The sequence below is a fragment of the Cyrtonyx montezumae genome, unplaced genomic scaffold (genome assembly GCF_038088225.1).
Source record: "Cyrtonyx montezumae isolate F1298 unplaced genomic scaffold, pur_monq_1.0 scaffold_13, whole genome shotgun sequence".
NCBI lineage: Eukaryota > Metazoa > Chordata > Aves > Galliformes > Odontophoridae > Cyrtonyx > Cyrtonyx montezumae.
Genome location: NW_027071859.1, coordinates 5,672,887 through 5,697,329, shown reverse-complemented (window position 1 = coordinate 5,697,329; position 24,443 = coordinate 5,672,887). Strand labels below are relative to the sequence as shown.

At 49.3% G+C, this 24,443-nt stretch overlaps 2 protein-coding genes across 3 annotated transcripts in view; both read left to right on the top strand.

Moving 5' to 3' along the window:
- The window catches only part of CLU (clusterin), a 212,328-nt gene that overhangs the window by 32,699 nt on the left and 155,186 nt on the right, over positions 1 to 24,443 (top strand).
- SELENOI (selenoprotein I) lies at positions 1,382 to 19,500 on the top strand. Of its 2 annotated transcripts, none has more exons than XM_065730594.1 (10): positions 1,382 to 1,502; positions 11,641 to 11,709; positions 12,030 to 12,138; positions 13,448 to 13,522; positions 14,012 to 14,274; positions 15,340 to 15,448; positions 16,421 to 16,469; positions 16,726 to 16,906; positions 17,319 to 17,501; positions 18,905 to 19,500. In XM_065730594.1, the coding sequence occupies exons 1-10, from the start codon at positions 1,455 to 1,457 to the stop codon at positions 19,019 to 19,021; spliced, it is 1,203 nt and encodes a 400-aa protein (XP_065586666.1). In that variant the 5' UTR covers positions 1,382 to 1,454; the 3' UTR covers positions 19,022 to 19,500. The 2 variants fall into 2 exon arrangements, with proteins under 2 accessions (XP_065586666.1, XP_065586667.1); XM_065730595.1 differs by having other exon boundaries at positions 18,905 to 18,970.

Below are 24,443 nucleotides of genomic sequence, written 5' to 3'. Positions count from 1 at the left end.
TCTGTTTGGAAGGTGTTTTGCTTGGATCAGAAGGTATCTTGTTTGTTTCAGAGGGCGTCTCATCGAGATAGGAGATTTTTTCTCTCAGCTTGGAGATCTTCTCTTTCAGCTTGAAGTCATTCCTTTTCATCTCAGAGACACTACTGCCGGATGCAGAGATTCCCTTTCCTGACTAGGAGATTCTCTTTCTCGACAAGGAGATTCTTCCTCTTGGCCCGGACTCTCTCCTGGAAACTCTCCTTTCTGGCTTGGAGACTCTCTTGCTCATTTTGTACTCTCTCCTAGAGACCCACTCTTCAGACTTGGACACTCTCCCTTTCATCTTGGAGACTCTCCCTTTTGGCTCAGAGACTCTCCCGCTCTATTTCAGAGACTCTATGCCTCTCTGGGATTGTACTGAATAAGACCTGATAAACATAAGGCTGCAAATAATTTGGTCCTCCTCAGATCCATCTGAGCTGCAGCATCCCTGTCTTAAACTTAGGCTCTCATAATCTTTCAGTTGTTCAGGAGTAAAGTTCCATGATGCCGGTAATGCTCATTCCTCTAAAGTCTCTCCCAAGTCACACACCTCCCCCAACAGTCAGTATTCTCTGGCTTTGGGGAAGGCTTCCTCAAAATATGATTATACTGAGTGAAAAGATGAAGAGTACATTCATGGAGACTGACAATGTGATCATCGGATGAGCGTTCAAAAAATGCATAAAGGATTCAAGGGAGAGATCAGGAGAATATTTAAAAACCACAAGTTCTGTAGAATTAGCAGCTCCCTCTGGAGTTGTATGCCTCATTGTGCACAGATGCAGATTACCAGGAAGGTATTTCCATCAGGGTGTTAATTTATCATATATACGTAAAGCTCCATGGGTCAGACCGGCAAACTTAATTAAGGCCCAGTACATTCTGAGCAATAAAAGAAGAATAACAATGGAATGCAATCCCTTGAAGGGCAGTTTTATAAGAGAGAGTATTTTTTTCTTTTCACAGAAGCAAGCTGGCAGCAGCCAAGAAGTCTACAAATGTCCCAGGGGGGTACACTCTCCTTGACTTTCATTTTCTGGTTGATATGACAAGGAGGGATGAAGTGCTCTGCATGGGGCAGGAGCTTCAGGAGATGAGATATGGTTGAATTCCTTTGTCAGGGGGTGCAGTGATAGGTGGGACCCTAAAGGAGGTATTGCTATGTCCCGGGTGGGCTTTAAGACTCCTTCCAACCCAAACCCGTCCTTCGACGCGTTGGAAAACGAAGTCTCAGGGAGAGCCCTCCCGGCCGCCAGGGGGCGCTGTCGGCCAAAGCGAGGCCGCGCGGTGGGAGGTGGCGCGGTGCGGTGACGTCACGGCCACGCCGGGTGGGCCGATGCGGCGGCGGGAGGCGGCCTACGGCGGCCGGCGGGGGCCAAACGGGTGCGGCGTGGGGCAGTGTGAGGCGGTCGAGTCGAGCCGGTGTGGGAGCCATGGAGTACGTGACGGCTGAACAGCTGGCTGGCTTCAGCAAGTACAAGGTATTGCGGCCCAGAGCGTGGCCTGGGGCTCCGTGGGAGGCTGGAGCCGTGGGGTGAGAGGTGTCGGGACGTGTGGGGATTGGGGCTGTGGGGGAGGGTGCAGGGGTCCTGGTGCTTGGGGGTTGGTGTGTTGGAGTAGGAGATGTTGTGGGGAGGGGTCTTGATATTGGTGGGGAGCACTGTGGGGTCCTGCTGCTGGAGAGGGAAGGTAATATGGGGTCCTTTGCATGAGGGTACGACGACATTGTGGGGTCCTTTGGCTAGGGGGGGTAGAGTATTCACTGTGGGGTCCTTTGGCTGGGGGAGGATGATGGCACTGTGGGGTCCTTTGGCTGTAGGTCGTTGTGTCGTGCTGCTGCTGTGAGGGGCTGCCGTGGGTCCTGATGCCATGGGAAGATTGGGAGGTAGTTTCCATGGGGCCCTGCCCCACAAAGAGGCCTGGACACATTACTCCAGATGGGAGTACTGCAGATGTGGGGCTGTTGGCCCTTTTTTGGTTCGTGTTCAGGTTGGATATTAGGGAGCAGTTCTTCTCTCAGTCATTGGCATAGGCTGCTCAGGGAGGTGGTGGGGTTACCATCCCTGGAGGTGTTAAGAACTGTGGAGATGTGGCACTGAGGGATGTGGTTGTGAGCATGATGGGATGAGTTCACATTGAGCTTGGTGATCTTGGAGGTCTTTTCCAATCTATGATTCTGTAATTCTCTAAGTGGGCATAGTGATGATGTGTAGACAGTGAGTCTTGATGATATTATTTTTCCAACCTTAGTGATTCTATGTAAGCATTCTAGGAGTGTTAAAACAGTTTCAGTGCATCTGGGGAGGAAAGCAGGTGATGAGCTTGCTTGTAGAGCTGGGTAGTGCTGTCCGTGCTGCTCTGCTCTCCCCTTGGAGCAGTCTGTGTATTCAGGCATGACTGGGACTTCCTCATGCCCTTCTTTTCCACCACTTGAAGCAATGTATGAGCCTTGCTGGTACATAGATTCCATTCCTAGTTGGACCAAGTGGCAGAAGCCAACAGAGCATGTACCCCAGTGGCCAGACTGCGGTCTCACTGGCAGGAGAAGCCTTGCTGGAAAGCTTGTGGTTTTATTGAGTCAATAAGGACTTTGATAAAAGCAGTCAGGTTCACAATTAGTGCTCAGAGCGCATCATGTCTGCTTGGCAGGGCTCTACTCATCTTGTTTGCTCAGGGAGTTTGTTTTTCTATGCTATTTTAGCCTTGATGAAGCAGCACAAGTCTGTGATACTGAGCGGCGCGTTCCAGCCTTGTGTTGGGCATTGCACCTTGTCCTCCTGTGCCCTTTCCTTATTTGGTGACCCCAGGTCTGTTGCTTCTGATACAAAGCTGGTTTGCCTTTTGGGTACAGACAGAAAATTTCTGTAACAGTGTAAAGTGCTCCTAAAGGCGCTGCAGGGTATGTGTGAGTGGGCAATGCAAAGTGTCAGGAGTGCAGTTTAGCTTTTGCTGTATGGCTTTCTCTGTGTCATGTGTTTAACGTCAGCTGTGTAATTTGGGTATGTACCCACAGCTGGGAAGCAGTGGGAGCAGCCAAAAAGGTGATGCACAGCCAGAAGCAACCCTGTGCTACAGGAGTCCCTCTGTTCCTGTTGCTGCCTTGGCCAGAATGGAGAAAAGCCTCCGTGGATGTCGAGTAGGCAACAAGGGAAGGAGCACGTCCCTGCTCTCCCAGCAGTGGTGATTAGTTTTCCTGGAGCAGAAGTGCTTTCTGCAAGGTTGCTTCCTCCAGCCCTTGCTCCTCCTGCAGCTGCCAGGAGTGCAGATGGGAAGCAGTGAGTCGGGAGCCAAACGGCTTCAGCTTTGCAGCGTGCACGTTGCTGGCTGGGGGAGGTAGGTGTGTGCCTTCTGGCACAAGTTGGCTGGGTGCTGGTGGAGCTGACGTGGAGGGAACCATCCTTTATGAGCCCCTCTGTGTTTTCTCTGCTCTTGATGGGACGCCGAAGTGCTCTTGTATCTAAGGGGGTTGTGCAGCAAAACGTTCAGCGTTGGCTTAACCTTTAATTGTACCCTCTGTCACTTCTTCAGCAGGAGGCTGTGCTATTTGGGTACGTACCTTTGGATATAACTTAAGCCACGGGACAGAAAGGTTTCTCTGCTGTACCAGATTACCTCCTGCCTTGTAGTGCTGAGGCTTCCTCAGGAGATGCTGCTCAGAGCAGTAAGAAAGCCAGACGGATCCTAAGTGAGTCTGCTCCAGCATTTCTTCCTGCTCATCAGGTTGTTGCAGAGGACTGATGCTTCTGGCAGAGTGGAGGCCTCATTATCAGCAATAAACCTTGTTTTAAGGCTGCAGAGCAATGCGTGCTTTGACCGTCCTATTGAATACTGAATGTCTTTAGCCAAGACCCGGTGCTCTCTTACTGTTCAACATTGAATGCCCTCAGCCAGGCCCTGCTGTTCAGGGCTGCAAACTTTGTAGTTGAACGCCAGAAGTCACGATCTGCTTCTGAAAAGCCAGCCTGCAAATCACCTGGCAAGCTTCTATAAAATAGTGAGGAGAGAGGAAAGTGGATCCATCTGGAACATTCACAGACATGCCTGGTCCTTTTTTGCATTCTCAAGGAAGAAGACCTTTCTTCCTTACAATCTGCCCCCAGGTCCTGTTGTTTGCTTTTTTTTTTTTTGCAGAGCAACCCAAACAACTTGCCCTTGTGCAAGCTCTCTGCCTTAGCTGAATGTGGTGCCTGTAGCAGGATGCAGAAGAGAGGGGAAGGGTGCTTCGTGCGTTGCATGCTGCACTGGTATTGCTGCTTCTTGTGCATCTCAATGAGCTGCATGTGGTCTTTGCAGCTCCTGGGTCTCATTTCTGGGGGACAACCATGGTGCTGGGAGCAGCTGCTGAAAGGGAAACTGACCAAGAGCAGAGCACTGCAGCTTGATGATAGCCATGCATTTCGGCATTGTTCACAGTATTTTGGGGTTCCAGTCACATGCCCCAAGGTTCCTGCAGGCTTTCCTGGCCTGGTGTTATCTTTGCTGGGAGTGATTCATGCCATGGGGGTGTGGGGGGAAACACAAGAGAGCAGGGCATTGGAGCACTGCTCCTACGTGGCACGGAAGCTGTGCCCCAAGAGGGGAGCTGATGACACGTGTCCTGCTTGGGTCCAAAGGTGGGATGGAACACTCTGGGAGCAAACTCTGTGAGAGGAAGGTGAACTTGGGGTTTGGGAAGTGCTGCACCCTGAAATCCTTCCATGCCTGTGCCCTTGCTTTGTGCTGGGGATGGTGGAGGAGGAAGCTGGCAGCTACCCACTTGCCCCTGCTCTTGTGAAAGGCTTTCTGTCTCCTTACCTGCGTGGGCAGTGAAACAAAGCCCTCATAGTGTTGCTGTCATGTTTGCTGGGCTGAGGATGGGGACAGCACTGTGGGCTATGACCTTGACCTGGTGTTGGGACCTCAGCAGGTCCAAGCATTGATGGAGCACCTTGTGTGTACTTGTGCAGGATGTCTGTGTGGAGAACTAAAGGCGTGACGAGTGATGTCTCTTGCATAGGAGAAAGAAGGAAAGAAGCTTCATGGACCTGGAGGAAGAGATGTATTGTGTGGTGCATAGTGAGCCCTGTGCCCGTTCCCACGTAGCAGATGTTTTATACCAGGAAGTGCTGGGCTGTTACCCCAGTGAGAAAAGTGCTCTGTGAGGAGCCATTAAAATACTGTTTGTTAGAGCTGACCCTTTGAGGAGAAAATTGTACAGAGAATTGTACATCTCCATGTATGATGAAATAGCCACAAGCTATTGTAGTGTTTTCTTGCAAGAAAACTTGATTCCTCATTTCCAGAGCCAAACAGAAGGATTCTTGTGTGTGAGCATCACCCAGGTAGAGGCATGGACGCACAGGTACGTGGGTGCTTTGAGCATGCTTGTCCTGCCCCAGGAAATCCTCTTCCCTTCAGATCCACGTGCTGTGGAGAGCAGGGCTGTTGATGCTGCACTGCAGGAAGCAGATGGCTGGAAGCAGTCCTGGCAGCCTCACAGAGGCTCCCCTGGAAATATGAGCCCTGAAGAGATCTCTGCAGAAACCCAGATGTGTGCCAGTGGCTCTTCAGACCAGTGGAACAACAGTGCAGCTGGTAGTGAGAGCAGCAAGAGAAGCTTTTGATGTTAGCAACCTGGATGGGAGGCTTGAGGCTGCTGCTTGGTTTCTCCTGCAGGGTCCTTAGCAGAAAGGGTGCAGTGCAGGAGAAAAGAGCCCTTTCAGCTCTGTTTTTGAATCACTTAACTCTTTCCCCAATGGCTCCTTTAATTGTTCTGGGGCTCTGCTTGTGCCTGCCTTTAAACAACCACTTCCTCAGGTGCAGTGTTGCAGAGGGTGCCTGAAGCCCCAGAGTACTCCGAGATTTCACAACTGTTAAAGTGAGCAGCTAGAAGGTAGAGGTGCTTTTCTTTCTTCTTTTCTTTTGTTAAATTAAAGATTTTGAACTATTGCCCTGCTTCACAGGATACCAAAGGTATTGAAGCATATTTTGGATAGGGATTCCTGTTTTCCCCAATTCTAGTTTCACGGAAGTCACTAGGGTTGGACGTGGTGATCTTAGAGGTCTTCTCCAACCTGAGTGATTCTATGATCCCATTCTATGAAGCACTGGTGAGTGTTGCCCAAAGGGCTGGTGGATTTCCCTGCACAGTCAGGCTGGATGGGGCTCTGAGCACCTGATGGAGCTGTGGTGTCCCTGCTCGCTGCAGGGGAGTCGGACCAGATGGCCCTTAAAGGTCCCTTCCAACTCAAATGATTTTTTGGGTTCCTGATAGATCTTTGCACACACCTTCATCCACTGCTGTCCTGTTCAGTGTCTACTGGGCTGGCTGGATGCACCTGGTGTCAGCACAGAGCCCAACCCCAGATCAATGGCTGCAGTGACATGTAAGGATGGAGCAGCTGGCCTTTGGGATACCACTTTGTGGCCCAAAGGTTTTGGCTCTCAGAGTTGCAGGGCTGGCCTATGGTGTTAAACAGGTTTAAAAATAGTGTAGGTTGTGTACTGTGGAGGTGGTGGCTCTTTCAAGAGCCGTGGAGATATGGCACTGAGGGATGTGGGGATGGGCTAGTAGTTGAACCTGGTGATCTCAGTGTTCTTTTCCAACCTTCATGATTCTCTGATTCTCCAGGAGGTAATGTGCATGTGTCCTACCACAGTGGTCCTCTGTTGGGCAGGGGAGGAGTGCTGGGCAATTAGTGTAATGAACCTGGCAGGGTTGTAGCTTTGCTCCCCACCCTGTGGTCTGAGAATCATTGCTGTTTGCCATGGAGTGTGAGAAACCAAAGGGAGGGTCAGTCCACCTGTCAGTCCACCTCAGGTCTTTTGAGTGGCACGGAAAGTCTGCTGTTAGGTGTTTTGTTGTCTGCTGAATCATGGCTATAATGAACTCGATCATGAAAGTCACTCTCCGCTAATTAACAGCGAGTACTTGGCTGCTGGGACTGCTTGGAAGAGAACCTTGTGGAAACTGATGCCTCCCTTCCCATGGCTGGCTCACAAAATGGCTTCATTATTAGGGCTTGTGTAATTGCCCTGACTCGCTGTGCTTCGGGCCCTGCACAAAGCAGCTGTCAGGGCTTGCAAAGGAACACATAGTTTGCTGTATGTTTGTTAATTATGAATTTCCTCTTCGCAGAAAGGAGGAAAGAAAAGAGACAGCATGCTAGGTGCTTTGGGGAGAAAAGAAAAAGTTTCATTTGCCTCTTTCAAAATGCCTCTGTTGAAACTTGAAGATAGTCCTCCCCCTCCTTTCCAGTGGTGCCTTGCTTCATCTGCAGTCATCTCCTGATGTGCGTGGGTTTGTGTTTTCCTTCGGTAGGTGTACTTAAAAATTGGACTGATTTCTTTGTAGGGGAATTGCAGTGAGTTCTCTTTGTGCACCGACTTGCCTGTTCCCCTGCTTCTCTTTGGCACTGGGAGCAGAATCCCAGATCTGTTGGCTTGAGGTCTGGTCCACCCCTCAGGTACATCAGCCCTCCTGCTTTAAGCAAGAGTGAGAAGGTTTGGGGGCTGTTGCAACATTGCACGAAGAGAAACCTCTTACAACATTAATGTTTCTGCTTTTCCTTCCTGCCCTGATCCCTCAATTCCCCACTCCAGGAGCTTGTTGCTGGCTGATCCTCGTCGAGCTGCATTCCTGCCACAGGCCCCTGAGCTCACCATCTGTGCAGCCTTCCTGCAGCCACAGATAGTTAATGCTCCACCGCAGTAGAGCTGGATGTGGCTGAAACAAGCAGGAGGACATAGGCAGGATTCAGCACCCAGCGGGCGGCCAGCTCTGGGTCGGGGCTGAGCAGCACTGTGCTGTTTATCAGCTCAGCCCGGATGGCTTTTGCTGGTGCTGTGCATCCTGCTGTGTGTTTTCTACCTCTGCTGTGGCATAAAGCTGTTGTCCCTGTGAGCTCTGCTGCTGTGTGCTCCTGAGCACCTGCCTCTTGATCTGCAGGGAAGAACGAGCCTCTTCCCTGTGGCTTTTCTGCAGGAGTGATCCCATGGGTGTGTTTGCAGAAGGCAGGGATAGCCTCGGCAAGAACTGTGGTTCTGACCATGAGAGGCTGTTGGCAGGGCAGAAATCCTGCTTTCCCAGTTTAATTTGCACAGCCTGTGGGGCTTGGAGAGCTTGAGCCGCAGGATCTACAAAAACCTTTGGGTTTTGACTTTGCTGAAGTCCCTGTGTATTTAAACCTTACAGAATGAGGCCAAAGGAGGGAATTGCTGCCAGCACTGAAGCTTGTGGTGTTGGGTAAGGTCTGGGGATGCTGGCATCCCTCCCACCTTCACGCAACGTTCCTGTGCTCACTGCTGCCAACGTGCTCCATTCTTACACCGCCGGGGAACTGACCTTAGAGAAGATCAACAGGACTCAAGTTAATAAGTACCATTAAAGCATGATGTGGCTTGTAATGCATCAGCAGAGTGTGGGCATAGTGCAAAACTGGCTGGCACAGCTCTGCTTGATGACAGTTGCTGTGGATTGTCGAGTTCACAGCCTCCTGGCTTATCTCGGGCCCCACGGGAAGAGGCTCTTAGCCTTGTGCTCCCTTTGCACTTAAGGAGATTTGTAGGAAATATTTGTATGGACGTGCTGGGGCTCCCTCTGCTTTGCTTTTGCCTCAGGGTTCCCCCAGCCCACCCCGAAGTCCTTTGTGTGTTTGGTACTGGGTACCCGTGTGATGAAGTGCTTTCTGTTGTTGGTAACTGGATTATTTAAAGGCTGCATTGTTTTATTGGCCAGGAGAGCTATTAGGTGAATCTGGGCTATAAATATGCATCTCCTCCTAGGGCATGTAATTGGATCTTCCAGAAATCACAGAATATCATAGAATTGGATTAGAAGGGACCATCCCCTGCTGTGAGAAGGGACTCCTCCCATAGGTCATAGATGAGGGAAGCCTCAGCCTGGAAGGGGTTTTTAGAGCAAACAATACCACTTTACTTGGAAAAATCCTCCTGGGGGTAAATCTCATTTCAGTACTGATGGGAAATATCCGTGTACTGTGTGACCAGGGGAAGTGTAGGGTAGAGAGTGGAGGACGTGCATAAATGGGCTGGATTTGACTTGGACACAAGGGGCTGAGCTGGCAGGGATGGAGCACAGGGAAGCTGCACGGTGCCAACTGTGAGATTGATGCTACAAAGTTGGCTAGGCCATGTTCTTGTGAAGCTTAAAACCAAAGCCCCAGGGGAGCGGATCCTTCCTGCAGTGGTAAGGAGAAGCTGCATCTGTGTGCACAGTGCTATTTTAGAGCAGTGTCCATTACAGATGTCTGTCTGCTTTGAGAAGGAGCCTCTGGGGCGTACGAAATTCCTTCCATTTGTCCTTTCCTCCCTGAAAATAAGGGAGAAATCTGAGTCTTGACTGCTGGCCCTGATAGAACAGTGACTCTGGGAAGGACAAATGGTGCGTGTTAGTCATTAGATGGATGTATAGAGATTCAGAAAGGAGAAGGTGAGGCTGATTTGCAGGAAGGATGAGGCAGCTGGAGGACAACATGCGGTGAGTGAAACACTGCTGTGCTTAGAGTTCATGGCCTTCAGCACCAACCTTCTGGAAATGAAGTCAGAGCATCAGTAAGCCTCTGCAAAACAGCTGCATGTTACACCCCCGCCCTACACGCACACATACAGAATAGGGTCTTTCTGGGTCTTTGACTCTGCATACAATTGGGAATGTGGAAAAAGCTACTTATTGCTTCTTATCCTCAGTGTGTGGTGAGAGATGCGCTGGGATGTGGCCTGGAAACCTCCCCAGGGTGCTTTCCAAACAGGAGCAGACTCCAGAGTGCTTCCCCTGCCTCACTCCTGGTGGGGCATCTGTTTTCTTGTTCCAGGCTGTTATGGGGATAATGAGGTTTAATCAGTCTCCAGCTCTCCTCCCCTAGTTGGGAGTGAGCCCAAATCCTATTATCTCTTAAAGTGTTTGGAATTCTGTCCTCTGAAACTGCACTAAGCTGGGATGGAAATTCCTCGTGGCTTAGCCCTTGTCTCATGCGACATCGAGCTCGGGGTTTTGTTGCCTGCTGCAGCTCCTGCAGGCTTGCTGGTGCTGTAAGGTCAAGGCAAGTGTGTCAATAGTGCTTGGTTAACTCCTAGTGAAGCAGAGTGATCCGTCATGGGGATTTAATGGGAGGGGCTGATGGGAGCAGAAATACCATCTAAGGATGGGATTGTCCCCACTAGGAAAGTGGGAACAGAATGATACAAGTGCTGTTGTGGCTGGGAGAAATAGGTGGGCTTTTTTCCATAGCCTGGCAGGGTTGTGCTTGAAGCTGCTGTGAATGTTCACAAATCTTGCAAAAAAAACCCAGCCGTGCTCACGTTGCTGGAGCACTTCAGTCCCTAAACAACCACTTTCCAGCTTCTGACGTGGACAAGGCAGTCCCCTTTGTTTCCAGGGAATCATAGGTCACCAATGGCAACCCATCCCACCGTGCCCACTAACCATGTCCCTCATTGTCACATCCCCATGGTTCCTGAACACCTCCAGGGATGATGACCCCACCACCTCCCTGGGCAGCCTTATTCCAGTGACCACTCAGAGAACAATATTTTCCTAATATCCAACCTGATCTGCAGCCAAAGAGAAGTGCATTGAGAGGTGCCAGCGTGGGGAGATGCTGATTGGTTCAGGACTGGGGGCTGCTGTGCTTCCTTTGAACAACTGAATTCCCTTTATCTCTGAGAGAGCATAGGTTGTGTCCCTGCTTGGGTGGAGGCTTTGATTGCTCTCCCTCTCACTGCTCTTAAGCTTTCCCCTGCCATGGGGTGACAGCAGGCACCAATGCCTGATGCTGCCTGGGCACTGTCCCAGGGTTCATTGCCTGGAGCATGTGAGCTGAGCAATGTCATAGTATATGGAAGTGTTTTTCTTGGGACACTTATCAAAGTGATTCTTGGGGAAGAGGACTTTACACAGAGTGATGTTGGCTGAGAAGAGGCTGTAAGCTCGAGAGCAGATAACAGCTTGCGGTGCTCTCGAGAACCAAACGATGGCAAAACTTGACTTTTGAGCTAGAACCTGTTCCAGTGTTTATTTTGGGTCTTTTATTTCTATGCCCTGTGTCTCCATCCAGCCCAGGTCACCTGTTCTGAGGGCTGCCAAATGACCCTCTGCTGCTTAAGCTGTAATGGGTTGGTGTAGGTTTTGGAGGTGCTCGTGGATATGCAGTGGTGTATGTGGCATTCAAGAAACATGGAGATGTGGCACTTGGGGCATAGTTTAGTGGGCATGGTGCTGATGGGTTGACGGTTGGACTTAGTGATCTTAGAGGTCTTTTTCTGACTATGATTCTATGATTAAGACCCTGCAGAACAAGGGAGGGGGTTGGAGCTCTTCCTTGTAAATGTCTCCTGCCTTTCTGGAAGGAGACCTCTTCCAAGTGACTGGAGATGAGTGTGACAATGAAAGCTGTCATCTCAATGGGTTTAATCTGTACTGAAATGTAACAGCTCTTACTCAGGACTTCTGTGGTTGCTCAGTATCCTCTGTATATAACTCCATTTCTGGCTCAAGCATTCCTGCAGTGCAAAGACTTGATCAGCAAGTGAAGTCTTGATATTTAGGCTCTTTGGCTTGCTACAAGAGGTCTTGGAGCCCTAACTATTATTTTTCTCCTTTATTTCCCCTCTTGTTCACAGTACAGTGCCGTGGACAGCAACCCCCTGTCTCTGTATGTCATGCATCCCTTCTGGAACACGATAGTGAAGGTGAGACCTCCTCCTGCCCCAACTGGGACAGCAGAACACCACTTGCTGCCATGTCTTCTGCAGCTGAAAGGCTCCTCTTTTGTGAAAAGACCTGCTCCCTTTGGGGTGTGACTGATTAAGTGGGCACGACCTTCCTTCTGGCAGCCTGCCCCGAGCTCTCTGCACTGCAGCCTGAAGCTTCGTGCTGCCCATGATGTTGGATGCGACCAAGCAGTGTTGTCTAACACCCAGATGACTGTAATGAGGTCTCTGCTGCAGCTAGGAGCAGCCTTGTTGCACATTTTAATGAGCTCATTTGTTCTTTTGCTGCTTTCCCATAGATCTTCCCTACTTGGCTGGCCCCAAATCTCATAACGTTTTCTGGCTTCCTGCTACTTGTCTTCAACTTCTTCCTCATGGCATACTTCGATCCTGACTTTTATGCTTCTGGTAAGGCTGCCTTTTTGTGTTTGGATGTAAAGCATCAGAAGGGTGTGAGCTGTCACCTCGTCTGCTGTGACTTCTGGTGCTTGTTGCAAAGCACTTTCAGCCTGGATGTTCCCAGTGTCAGGAAGGGACAGTGTTCAGGGGCTTTGCAGTTTCTGGGCTTTGCAGTGAGGACTTGTCCAAGTGACACCTTCCTGCTGGGTGCATTTGCTCCTGTCTGGCTGTGTGCAATGAAAGAGGAAGGAATGGCCAAATCAGAGAAGGATTCAGCTCTGCTTTTGCAGTGAACTAGAGCTGGTGCCTTCATTTTGAAATCAAAAGTGTGAGGAAAAATGGTAATGTGGGAAACTGCTTTCCCCAAGTCAGCAAGTAGGGCCTTTTAATTTGCATCCCAGCTAATTGCCCTCTTGCAAAAACTTGCTGGCCCTACATTCAAACTAACAAAGGCCATTTCACTGTTCTGCATTGTGCAAGGATGTGCACAGCTTTAAATGTGTACCAGAACCCCTGCTCATCTGTTAATGAATCTGAAAGTTGTCTCCTTGCTCATGGGAATGTCCCAGGGGCAATATTAATACAGCGTGATAACTGTCACTTATCAATAGTTTTCTTTCTGTATTTCAGCTTCCCTGACAGATTTGGTTTATGTTTCTCAGAACAGATAACAGTGACAATCCCATGGTGACAATTTGTGGCATTGCTGTTGCCCATAGGAGACCTCCATTCATCTTCATGTGAGGCTGACCAAGAAGCAGCTTCCTGCTTTTTCAGGTGCACCTTTGGGCTCCCAGAGATGCAAACAGCACAGCTGGCTGTCTGCTGAGACAGTGCTAGAGGAGAGAAGGAGGAGAGGTTATTAGGGAAGGACTGGGTTTCAATTGGCAGAGATGTGGGCTGCAGATTCCCCACATGTGGCTGCAGAGGCAGGGTATAAACCACATAGAGTCCTGGAATCACATCCCCAAGAGGCTCTCCTTGGTGCTCTAAGCAAGCAGTGGAGGAGTGCATGATCCACACACAATTCCATGGCACGCATTTGGGCCACTTTTCCTAGCTGCCATCACAAGATTTTAGATCCTGGGCAGCTGGGGACAGAGGACAAGTATGACTTGAAAAGCAAGGTTGTAGGATTCCTGTTGTGGAATAGCTCTGCTATCTCACCCTGCGGAGCTAACATCTCAGTTTCACCAAGTTGTGTGGGTACTTTGTCCTGGTGAGCTGCTGCTCTGTGTTCTGTATGTCTTGTGCCAAAATAAACCCACTGAGCATACACACTGAACTCTCCATACTTGGGTCTTTCTGATCTCTGCAGCTCCTGACCACCAGCACGTTCCAAACGGAGTATGGGTTGTTGTGGGTCTCCTCAATTTCGTTGCCTACACGTTAGGTAAGACTTTTATCTGTTTGCCTGGGTGGTTTGTGGTGGTGTGTTCTTGCTGCAGCTGCATGTTGCCTTATGTCTGAGCCCACTGAGGTATCTTTGATTCTGAGCTTCAGCCACACCCTGCTCTAGAGCAGTTCCCAGGAAGTGTTTTGCAAAGTGGATGGAAGGAGGGTGGCCGAGAGCAGCTGATGCTAAAGGAAGATGCTGGAACTGGCTTGGAGGTGTCTGTGGAATTCTGTCCTGGGTCTGCTTCAAATAAAGTATTGTCAGATTTTCCTGCTATTGCATTTTTCAGTCCCAAACAGAGATGGGGACTGGTACCTCCAAAAGCATAGCTTAGGGAATGGGAGATAGTGGGAGTTCCTGTTTGCTGGCTGCACACCCTTTGTCAGCTGCAAACTGGCCCATTACTCTGTGTAGAGCTACCCACAAAACTCCCAATTTTGGAGTGTGTCCAGCAAAAACTCCTGTTTTTCCTTGCTCTCTTCCCAGATGGTGTTGATGGCAAACAGGCTCGCAGGACCAATTCCAGCACGCCCCTGGGAGAGCTTTTTGACCATGGCCTGGACAGCTGGGCTTGTGTGTACTTCGTTGTGACTGTCTACTCCACCTTTGGCCGGGGCTCCACCGGTGTCAGTGTCTTCGTTCTCTACCTCCTCTTATGGGTGGTGTTGTTTTCATTCATCCTCTCCCACTGGGAGAAGTATAACACAGGGATTCTCTTCCTGCCCTGGGGATATGACATCAGCCAGGTGGTAAGTACTCACCCACAGCCACTGCTTGCCTTCAGCAGAAGCTCAACTGATGACTGATGTGCCTGGAGTGTAGTGCTGAGGTGTGAAAGGCCCAAGGCTTTGTAGTGCAGTGCTCTGGGGGGGTTATCTTCAGCCTGCTTTCAGCAGGAAGCACTCAGTAGCACGAGGAGTCCTGTTTGTCTTCTCCAAAATCTTAAATCCAAGGTACTTTGGATTTGGACTCGAGGATCCTCATGGATCCCTCCCAGCTCAGGGTATTCTGTGACTTTCTACAAGAAACAAGGCTTGAAGAATGAGTATTTCCTTGTGCTTCCTCTGCCTGGTTCCTTGCTGCTCTTCTTGTCCTAGCTGCCTAAATTGTTGCTGTAATTAGTCACCAGTATGGCTGTTTTTAAGCCTAGAAGTTTGGGGTGCCTTTTGCAGTTAGCATATTTGTCAAAATGGGTAAAATTCAGCTCTACTGCCTTCAGCTGCCTGTCCTAGCCAGGGTACAGCACCAAGCAGCACACCATTCATATTCTAGCTTGTTAGATCATGGGTGGGAAATGCAACAAGCTGGAAGAAGAGTAACCAAAGCAGCTGTGTTAATTGCAGTAATCATCTCCACTGGTAAAATGTGGCTCTGACCATATTTTGACCCTTTTCTCCAAAAGCATTGCTTTTGCTTTTGGACCTCTGCCTAGCACAGGAAGGCATGGGGTGGAGGGCTTCACACAACTTCAGGACTACCACTGCAGTGGAAGGATCCCTTTGTATCCTGTTTCCAGTAATGACTTTAACAGATGGATAACAGGAGTCCAGAGCTGGTTACTGCTACGTGTAATACAGGGCACACCTCTGTGCTTCAGTTCAAGCTGTGTAAGGACATCTTTGCTCCAGCTGCAAGGAGTGGATCCTGGTTGTGTTGTTCCATGTAGCTGCAGCAAGAAATTGTTTTAAAAAGTATTGTTTTTAACTTCTCTCAATCAGTGGGAATAACTGCATGTGATGTAGCTCAAAGTGCACAGCTGCCATTCCCCTGAGCTACGTGCTGTTCATGCCTGCTTGTCCTCTGCTTCCTTTCAGACCATTTCAATTGTCTACATAGTGACAGCCATTGTGGGAGTAGAGGCCTGGTATGCACCTTTCCTGTTTAATTTCTTATATAGAGACCTATTCACTACAATGATTATTGGTAAGAAACTCCATGTTGAAGCCTGTCTTTTAAAAAAACAACTTTTTTCCCAAAACTCAATGTCTTAATTATTTTATAATGATGTTCTGTTTGCTGTAATGAGAAAAGCTGGGGCTGCTGCAGAGAGGGAGGATGTAGCTATGGACTGGGGGAAGCAGCTCCCTTTGGGGGTCCTGCCCTCTGTGCACCCATCCAAAAGTTAAATCCAAGGGTGCATAACCTTCCTGCAGAAGGGCTGGCTGCTCTCCCTGGTGGTACCACAACAAAGCAGGGAATAATGCAGGTGGAGCCTGGGGAGAGCTATCTTTGCTTCATGTAATTTGTCTTATTCAGAAATTCTTCCTCAGTTTAACTTTTCTCAGTCTAAGCCCTTTTCTTTAGGGGCTAATTATCACTACTTAATTACAAGTCGATGTGTGTTGGGTTGTTGCATTAAGAAAAGTGCAAGCATCAGATTGAACCAAGTGGATATTCTGAGCTTTCCTTTGGCAGACGCATCCTTTCATGTATGAATAATAAATGCACTTTTCCTTTGTGAAAAATAGGGCAGGATGTGTATGTGGACTGGATTTGTGCATCTGAACAGGAGCTAGGTTATTAAAAGCAGGAATATTTACAGCTCTTTACAGCTGTGTAAACGTGGAAGAGTTGTGATGCACTTTGATGGCTTTGACTGTGGGATCCCATTAAAGACAGTGTCGTAATTAAACTTTGCACCTGCTCAAAGCATAACACTGAGCTTCTTAATGCAGCTTTTAAGAACTGAGAATTCCGTTTGCAGCAGACCTTAGCCTGTAATTACAGCTCCTGAACCAGAATCTCAAGCACCTGCTTGTAGACCTGCTGAGCTGCTCTTCGTGCACCTCTGAGCTGCTCTGCTTTGCAAGCAGCTGAAACCAGAGCACGACCACCACGGGGTGCTCGTGATAGCCTCCTCTGCTTGGCCAATAATGTTGGCTCTTTCTCTTCCAGCTTGTGCTCTCACCGTGACGCTACCGATGAGCCTGTACAACTTCTACAAGTAAGTTCTTCCCACATTAGCACCTTTGCAAGAGCTCCCAGAGCAGTTTCTTTAGTTACCACATGAACGTTTTCAGGATGACAAATTGGCTTTTGCACATCAGAGGGCTGCACTTTGCAAGGTGCAGGTTGCTGAGGAACTCACAGTCTTGTCTTGTCCAGTTGTTCACAGCCCTTGTAGTTCTTGGGTTTTGGGTTACCAGTGAAGGAGTGCATCTTCCTCACGTGACTGTGGTTATTGACTGTTTGCCTTTCAGAGCCTATAAAAATAACACCTTGAAGCACCACTCTGTTTATGAAATCATGTTGCCACTGGTGTCTCCAGTGTTGCTCTTTGCTCTCTGCACCACTTGGATCTTCGTTTCGCCTATGGACATCCTGGAGGTCCACCCCAGGCTCTTCTATTTCATGGTTGGAACTGCCTTTGCTAACATCTCTGTGAGTGGCTTTGCTTTATGCTTTCAGTTTAGCCCCTGGGAAACGTGAAACCACCCGTGACAAAGCAGAACACTGCTTGAGTGAGAGAAAGGAAGGGAGGTGTGAGGTTTTAACTTGAGACAGTTCTGATATTTTGCTCTGACTGAAAGAACAAGCAGGAAAACACACAGGGCTTGGGGCCTATGAATGTTACAGGCTCAGCTCTTGAGAAACTACAGATAAAATTGAGTGTTTTTGAGTCTAGCAACACAAGCTGCTTACAGTGCAGATAACAGTGGTAAGGAATTCTCGTACACAGGCAGATCTTGGGCTGAGTGATAGGTACAAACCTGACTTTCCCCTGCACTGTGCACCTCTGTGGGTTTGCAGGGTTGGTGCTGGTGCAGACTCTGACTGCTTTCTCTCCCTGCAGTGCCAGCTGATTGTCTGTCAGATGAGCAGCACTCGCTGCCGGCCTCTGAACTGGATGCTGCTGCCCATAGCCCTGGTGCTCTCTGTGGTGGTGTCTGGGTTTGCACCCAGCAGCGAGACACTTCTCCTCTACCTGCTAACTGCATTCCTCACCCTGGCACACATCCACTATGGAGTGGTCGTGGTAGGTGTACCTGGCACGTGGGCATAGGGGCTGAATGCTCAGGAGCTGCTGCTCCTCAAGGGTAGAGTATGCTTTGGTTTAAAGTGGTGGTGTCAGTTCACGTAGCTTGGAGCCCCAGGTTCTGGTGTGCGTGAGAGACTTGAGCTGAGTGAGACTGGCAGGCTGTGAGTTGGGTTTAAAGCAAGCTTCACACAGTGTGCTGGGGCCTCCTATGCCATCCAGGAGTCTTAAACAAATCCTTGCATCTCTGCTGCTGTTCAGCACACTGTGGCTGTGGTTTTAACCTAGAGACCAGCTCGTAGGTCTGCCCGTTTGGGTGACCCACACCCCGAGGCAGTGGGAAGGGCTCCTGTAGATACAGCAGTGGATGTGATGTCTGCATGTTGGATGGGAGTGCCTGATTTGTATAAAAAGTTAACCTGCTGTTGGTGTCACTGTGGCTGAGCTCGATCTGGAGCTACAGGGACACATCCCTGACAAGGAGCATGCTGATGCTGTGTAGAGATCCAGGGACAGATTCGCTCCTCTTAGTCTGAGCAAACTCTGCCCTGAATTTTGATTAAGAGAGAAAACAAATTCAGAGGAGGCTAAATCCCATTAGAAATGCCCTAGGAAGCTGCTGAGGAAGTGGTTCAGGGGCCCTGGTGCTGCCACATCACGCCCCTTCCTTGGGTAGCCCTGTGCCCTCAGTGCTGCATCACTGATGTAGAGCCTCCAGGAGTCACATTTGAGCTGTAATTACAGCAAGGAAGTAATACCCACGTTGTCTTGTCTTTCCTATTAGTGTAATGAGACTTATGTGCAAGAAGGATTTGAATAGCTAAGAAGCTTTAAATAAATTTGGTCTCAGAGTCATTGTTGGAGATGGGGCTGAGGATGGTGTAATCCCATCTGCTCAGACTTGCCCATCCCTGCAGTGAGTTTTCCAGCTCTCCGCTCCCCTGAGTTTGTGTTGCCCCCCACTTGCAGCTTTCCAGGGGCAGTCTCCTCTCTCAGGACAGAAGAACCTTAATAGTGATACAGAGCATTTTAGAACAGTGAGTGGGACATAATCCCAAATTATTATGAATTTGGGAGCATAGTTTTGGAATAGATGCTCTGCCCTGACTTGCTGCTGGTCTCAGCATTGCTTTCTGTTGGCTGTGCAGTGACTGAACTCTGGTGCCACACTGTGGATTTTATCCTCTATCTGCTGCTGTGCTTCTTCATGGTCGTTCAGGTGTTGCTCTTTCACCCTGATAGTGAAAGACTAAAACCTTCCAGGGAAGGGCATGGGGAAATCTGGAGGATTGGGCCAATGCAGTGTGGACAGTGGTGGGAAAATGAGAGCAGTGGGGTAGCAGACCTCTGCCAGCTTTCCTTCTCGTGCCTTGAGCCTTTGCTAACCCTGTCCTTGTCCCCAGGTGAGCCAGCTGAGCAGGCACTTCAATATACGACCCTTCTCACTAAAGAAACCCACACCGGATTGACTAGGAATGGAGGAAGAGAAAATCAGCTTGCGGTCTGCAGAAGTACTGTAAATATCTGCTGCAAATACCTGTAAATAGTTCAACCATCACCACAGATCTAAACCTATCCTCTGGACAGACATCAGGGCAACGTACACACGGTATCCAGTGCAGCTAGGGCGGGACTGGTACGGGGCAGCCTCTGCTGCTGTTCAACCAACACAAGCCTACGGTTTTGGGTGAAGCTGGACAAACTTCAGGTCGCCTTCAGGTCACTACTACTGTATTTCAGACCAGCTGAATGTTCCCAGCACAACCTCAAACCCCAGTGCTTATTCAGGTAAAGCCAGCTGGGGATGCAAATGGCTTTACCTGAGCAAAGCACCTTGACCTATCACCAAACCCAACGTAACAGCTGATTTCTGCAAGGTCAGGAGGGTCATCCTTGTGGTCGAGTTCCTCTTTCCCTAACCTCTTAGCCCTCATCCTGGGCTGGTACTTAAGGAGCAGATGGTGACAGTTCTCTCACATTCTGTCCTGCCTTCTTGCACTCATTTATTTGGACAAGTACTTGCACTTTTTTTTTTTTTTAAACAGAGGTTAAAAACACACAAAGCTTACAGTAACATTTTATTTAGGTTGCTTAGGAGTCAGAACTCAAAGTAACATAAAAATGGGAAGGCAGCTTTCCTCTCCTTTGCCCAAGGGATGTGGGTACTGGGACCACATTGCAGCTGTCCTTGTGCGTTCCCTGCCTGTGAGCTGGGGTTCTGATGGCAGCAAAATGTGGCTTACACCAGTCTGTGTAACACAAAGTCAAACCCCTCCTTCCAGTGGGATGAACTTGCTGCTCTGGGTTGGCTCTGCTGGGTCCCTGAGCCTCTTCTTCCGTAGCAGTGCAGCCAGATCACCAGTGGCAGCAAATCCACAGCTCAGAGAAGCACCTTAAAGTGTATCATGTTGGTTGTGTGTGCACTTTCAGAAAGCTCACAGGGGTGTGTGTGTGTGTGTGTGTGGTGACTTTCCAAACATCGCTTTGTTTTCCAACTCATTGTCCCCAGCAGCTGCGTGTCTCATCCAGGGATGTATTTGTTTACTGTGCATTTGTAAAAGACATGTTGTTTGCATTGATTTATCCTTTTTTAAGAAAACATTTTTTGTAATTGAGTTAATTGAGTGGGATGGTGAAGACTGAATGCTGATTTTCTTTTCTGTTCAATTTATTTAATGAAGATCTGTGCTTGAATGAAGAGTGTAGCTTAAACCCAGGCTCTGGAAAGGCTGCATCCGGAAGCAAACAAGCACAGCAGATTGTGCATATGTAATCTACCATGGGAACAAAGTCTCCTCCACACTGATCATTGTGGACGCCCGCTGACAGCGTTTTCCTTCTGCAGGTGAAGTCCCTTCTTCCTGCTTTGGGGAACCTTCAAACTGTAACTACTATTTAATGCTTTGGGTTGTGTTTTCCTTTTTGCTGTGTTTTGTTTTTTTGTAAGTTTGAATCACTGTCATGCAGACTTGAAACCCCGAGGCAGCACCCTGTGGTGGTGGGTCTGTCTGTGTGTCTGTCCGGCTTCGTGTCTGCGAAGGTGGCTCACCTGGGAGAGGGGGCAAATGGTTTTTCAGAGTTATTAAATAAAGTAGAGTACACGGTGTATTTTATTGACACTGTACAGGAAAAACAAACCCAAAAAGTGCACAGAGGGGTTGGGCTGTGCTTTGATTTTTGGTGAAAACGCAATGGAATACGATCATGGAGATAAACGTGAGGGGCACAGGGATGGGTGGGGTGGAACACGATGCTCTGGGCTGTGTTCAGGTGGCAGCACTGTGCCAGCAGCACGGGGCAGAAGTGGCAGTTGGATGGTTGATTTTCTGGAGCTTGTGCTGTCCCTTGGCTCTTCGTTCGTGCTGTGAGATGTCCCACCTCACCCTCGGGATGTCACTTTGTCTCCTTAGCACCTATGCAGCATCTGTTTTCTGTGAGCTGGTGCAGCCCGTAAGAATATACCCCATACAACAAAATTTGAGCTACAAATACACGGAAGCAGGGCTTCCTCTCCAAAATCCTGCAGCCACGTGTTGTGCTGGAGGAGAAAGATGCCTCTGAAAAAACTGGAACCACTTCTGATCTGCTTTATCTTGTGGAGAGTCCTCAATTATCGGTGCCTTATTGTGTTGCACCTTGATGCTAGAAAAGAGTCTGCTGAAATCAGTGCTGGAAAGCAGGCTGGCTCATCTCTGCTGCTGCCAGGCTTGTGGCAAAGCCAGGTGAGAGCAGCCCTGGCCTCAGTGTACGTCCAACACCATTCCCAACTCGTGCTGCTGCGAAGCTGGGTGGGTTTCTGTCTGAGCTGTTGGAAATGATGTGATTGCTGATCCCAGCTTCTTGGGGGAGTGGAAGCACTTGAATGGAAAGACCAAACCATCTTGCCATGGTGGGGTGTGGCATGCGGAGAAACAAATTATTTATTAATAAATAATGGTTTTAAGTCTTAAAAATAAATTTATTCCTGGCTAACTGCATCTGAAGGTACTTGTATTCTGGTGGTGTCTTGGGTGCCTGGGAGCTGGTCTGTGTCATTGCTTCTTCCAGAGATGCTTCTTCCATTGCTGGTGGACCTGCTGAGTTGATAAAAGGAATGTCTTAGGACTCTGTAATAAGACCTCTGGTATCTCAGTCCAGCCTGACAGCAGGAAGAAAGCCGTTCAAGGCAGGGTGCAGAGCTGGCAGACCTAGTTCATCTCCAGGGCCGGTCCGAGAGAGCAGCTGCCTTGTGCTCAAGTGGGAGCTGTGCGTGAAGCTTTTGGTCATCTTGTGCGCCTTGAAAGGTCCTGGTGACCTTTCCTGGCTACATCTAGTTACAATTACCAATCTTTCTCCAAACTGAGGCTCTATTTGCTTCCCAACTCAAGGCTTCCCACTGACAGCCACAGTGTGGCACCAGCCCAAACAGCATAAAAGGCTACAGGTAGGATTTTTGCTGCCAGAACAGCTGCCCTTACGTCTCTGCTACTTGTTTGCTGATGTGATACCTGATGCAAGGTCTTATGTTGCCATTCACCCTTTGCCCTTCTGCTGAGGCACCTGTAAACTGGACATTTTCTGTTGGTGTACCCTCAGTAAGGGGTGGTGCACTCAGGTTTAAGAGGCTGTAATGCTAAAGGTTCTGTGTTTGTGGCCACCTGTCATTTGGAAGCCTGAGTGTGTCCTTCAGCATATTTTCTGCGATTCCTGTAAGGTAGGCAGGCTGTTTTCTGACTCTTTTTTGCAGTTCCTTCTGGGGAAGCCATCCCCAGTTAGAGATTTAAGCACCTCTCTGATCTTAGTTTCCTCTTCTGTTACTTGTTTTTCTATAAGAATGAGTATAATGGCCAGGGAATGATAGAAAACCCAGGTACGTGCTTCTTTCAATATCCTGAAGTTCCCATTAACTGTTTTAAATCCTTCCTTGATTTGAACATTCCTGATAGCGTTTCTGGTCAACTGGAGAGGTCCCAGAGGACTGGAGGCTTGCCAGTGTGACTCCCATCTACAAGAAGGGTTGTAAAGAGGATCTGGGGAATTGCAGGCCTGTAAACATCCTTGAGTGCACCTTCTGTAAGTTTGCAGATGACACAGAGGTGGGGGGAAGTTTGGGTCTGCCTGGGGGTAGGATGACCCTACTGAGGGATTTGGGCAGGCTGGATCAGTGACCTGAGGTCAATGGGATGAGGTTCAACAAGACCAAGTGCTGAGTCCTCTGCACTTGGGTCACAACAACAACAGGCAGCACTACAGGTTTGGGGTAGAGTGGCTGGAAGACTGTAAAGGAAACAGACCTGGGGGTATTGGTTGGTGCTCGGCTGAACGTGAGCCAGCAGTGTGCCCAGGTGGCCAAAAAAGCCAATGGCATCCTGGTTTGTAACAGAAGTAGTGTTGCATGCAGCCTGAATCACTCCTAAGTCCTGCATGAGTGATTAAGCCTCTAGTGAGCCTGTAACAGTTGGGATATCTCAGGCAGGGTGGGGATGTGGCCTCAGGGCTGCTGCTGCAGTATCTGAGGATGCTCCAGATGCAGAGAGCAGGTGGAGATGCTGCGTTTCACCCAGCAGCTTTTCTGTGCACTGTTGAAGCTTCAACTGCAGCTCATCCAGTGTGGTGCTCACCCTGACTGCTCAATGTTCTGGGTGAGGGAGGAAACTGGTCATTGTAGAAACAGTGTTTTCCGAGTGTTAACTGGCCTACCCAGATCCTCTTAGCAGAAGCAGACAAGTCAGGACACGGCTCTGGCCCAACAAATCTGCCTGAGCTCACAGCGAGCTCTTAGCTGTTGGCTTCAGCACTAATCGTGGTGATCCCCACCTGTCCCTGTTACCCCTTGTCCTGTCACTGGGTGCTGCCAAGAAGAGTCTGTCCTTCTGAACCCTGCCCTAAAGGATGATACTGATCAACACTGATCAAATCCCCTCTTGCCTTCTCTTCTCCACGCTGAGCAGCCCCAGGACTCTCAGCCTTTCCAGACCCCCACCAGACCTCCAGCTCCTCCAGACCTCCAGCAGTTCCCTGTCCACCTTGAATTGGGATGCCCAGCACTGGATGCAGTGCTCCAGATGTGGCCTCTGCACTGCAGAGCAGAGGATAGTTTCACCAGCCTTTGCTCTGCTGCCCATGCTGTATGCAATGCACTCCAGGGTACCGTTGGCCTTCTTGGCCTCCAGGGCAGACTGCTGGCTCATGGTTGACCTTTGGTCAACTGCTGGTCAACCAGAAGAACCCAGGTTCTTCTCTGCAGAGCTCCTCTCTAGCAACTCATCCCCTAACCTCTTCTGATGTGCTCAGTTATCCTCCCCAGCAACAGGACTCCACGCTTCCCTTGTTGAACTTCATCAGGTTCCTCTCTGCCCAACTCTCAGCCTGTCCAGGTCTTGCTGAAAGGCAGCACAGCCATGTGCTGTGTGAGCACTCCTCCCAATCACAGTATGATCTGTTATGATGACAAGAGCCACAGTGCTCAGTCTACTGCATACTTAAGTTCCTACAACTTAACACCAACCATCTGTCTTTAACGGTTAAAGTTTCACTGGTGAACAGACATAGTAAAAATCTCAAGGAGTAACATCCCGGCCCAAGGGGAGATCACTGTCTTGTGGAACACTGCTTGAGCAAAGAGAGCTCAAATGTATGAAATTGTTTATGAGATAAAGTGATTGATTTGCCGTCCCGACAGGATTTTACCACGTTGTTTCTGACCTCTTGATATAATTTATTATTTTCCCCCAAAGGATTCCAACGAGTCACCTATTCTAGGGCTGTATCGCTTCTGTTTGAGGTCATGGTTGTGAGCACGCACCTGGTGCTCTATTATTAATCAGCATATCGAGGGTTGCAGTGGCTCAAGAGCCCGAGCATGACTTATGTCAACTGCAGGAGCTGAGAGTATCCACGTGGGGCTGCCAGATTGCATCAAGGATGAGCTGGATGCTGAACCACTGCTCTGCGGTACTTCCA

Excerpts from the sequence above, each read along its gene's own strand:
- SELENOI (XM_065730595.1), top strand. The coding sequence starts at position 1,455 with ATGGAGTACGTGACGGCTGAACAGCTGGCTGGCTTCAGCAAGTACAAG. Across the intron at positions 12,139-13,447 it reads TCCTGACTTTTATGCTTCTG|CTCCTGACCACCAGCACGTT; the intron begins GTAAGGCTGCCT and ends TGATCTCTGCAG. Across the intron at positions 14,275-15,339 it reads GATATGACATCAGCCAGGTG|ACCATTTCAATTGTCTACAT; the intron begins GTAAGTACTCAC and ends GCTTCCTTTCAG.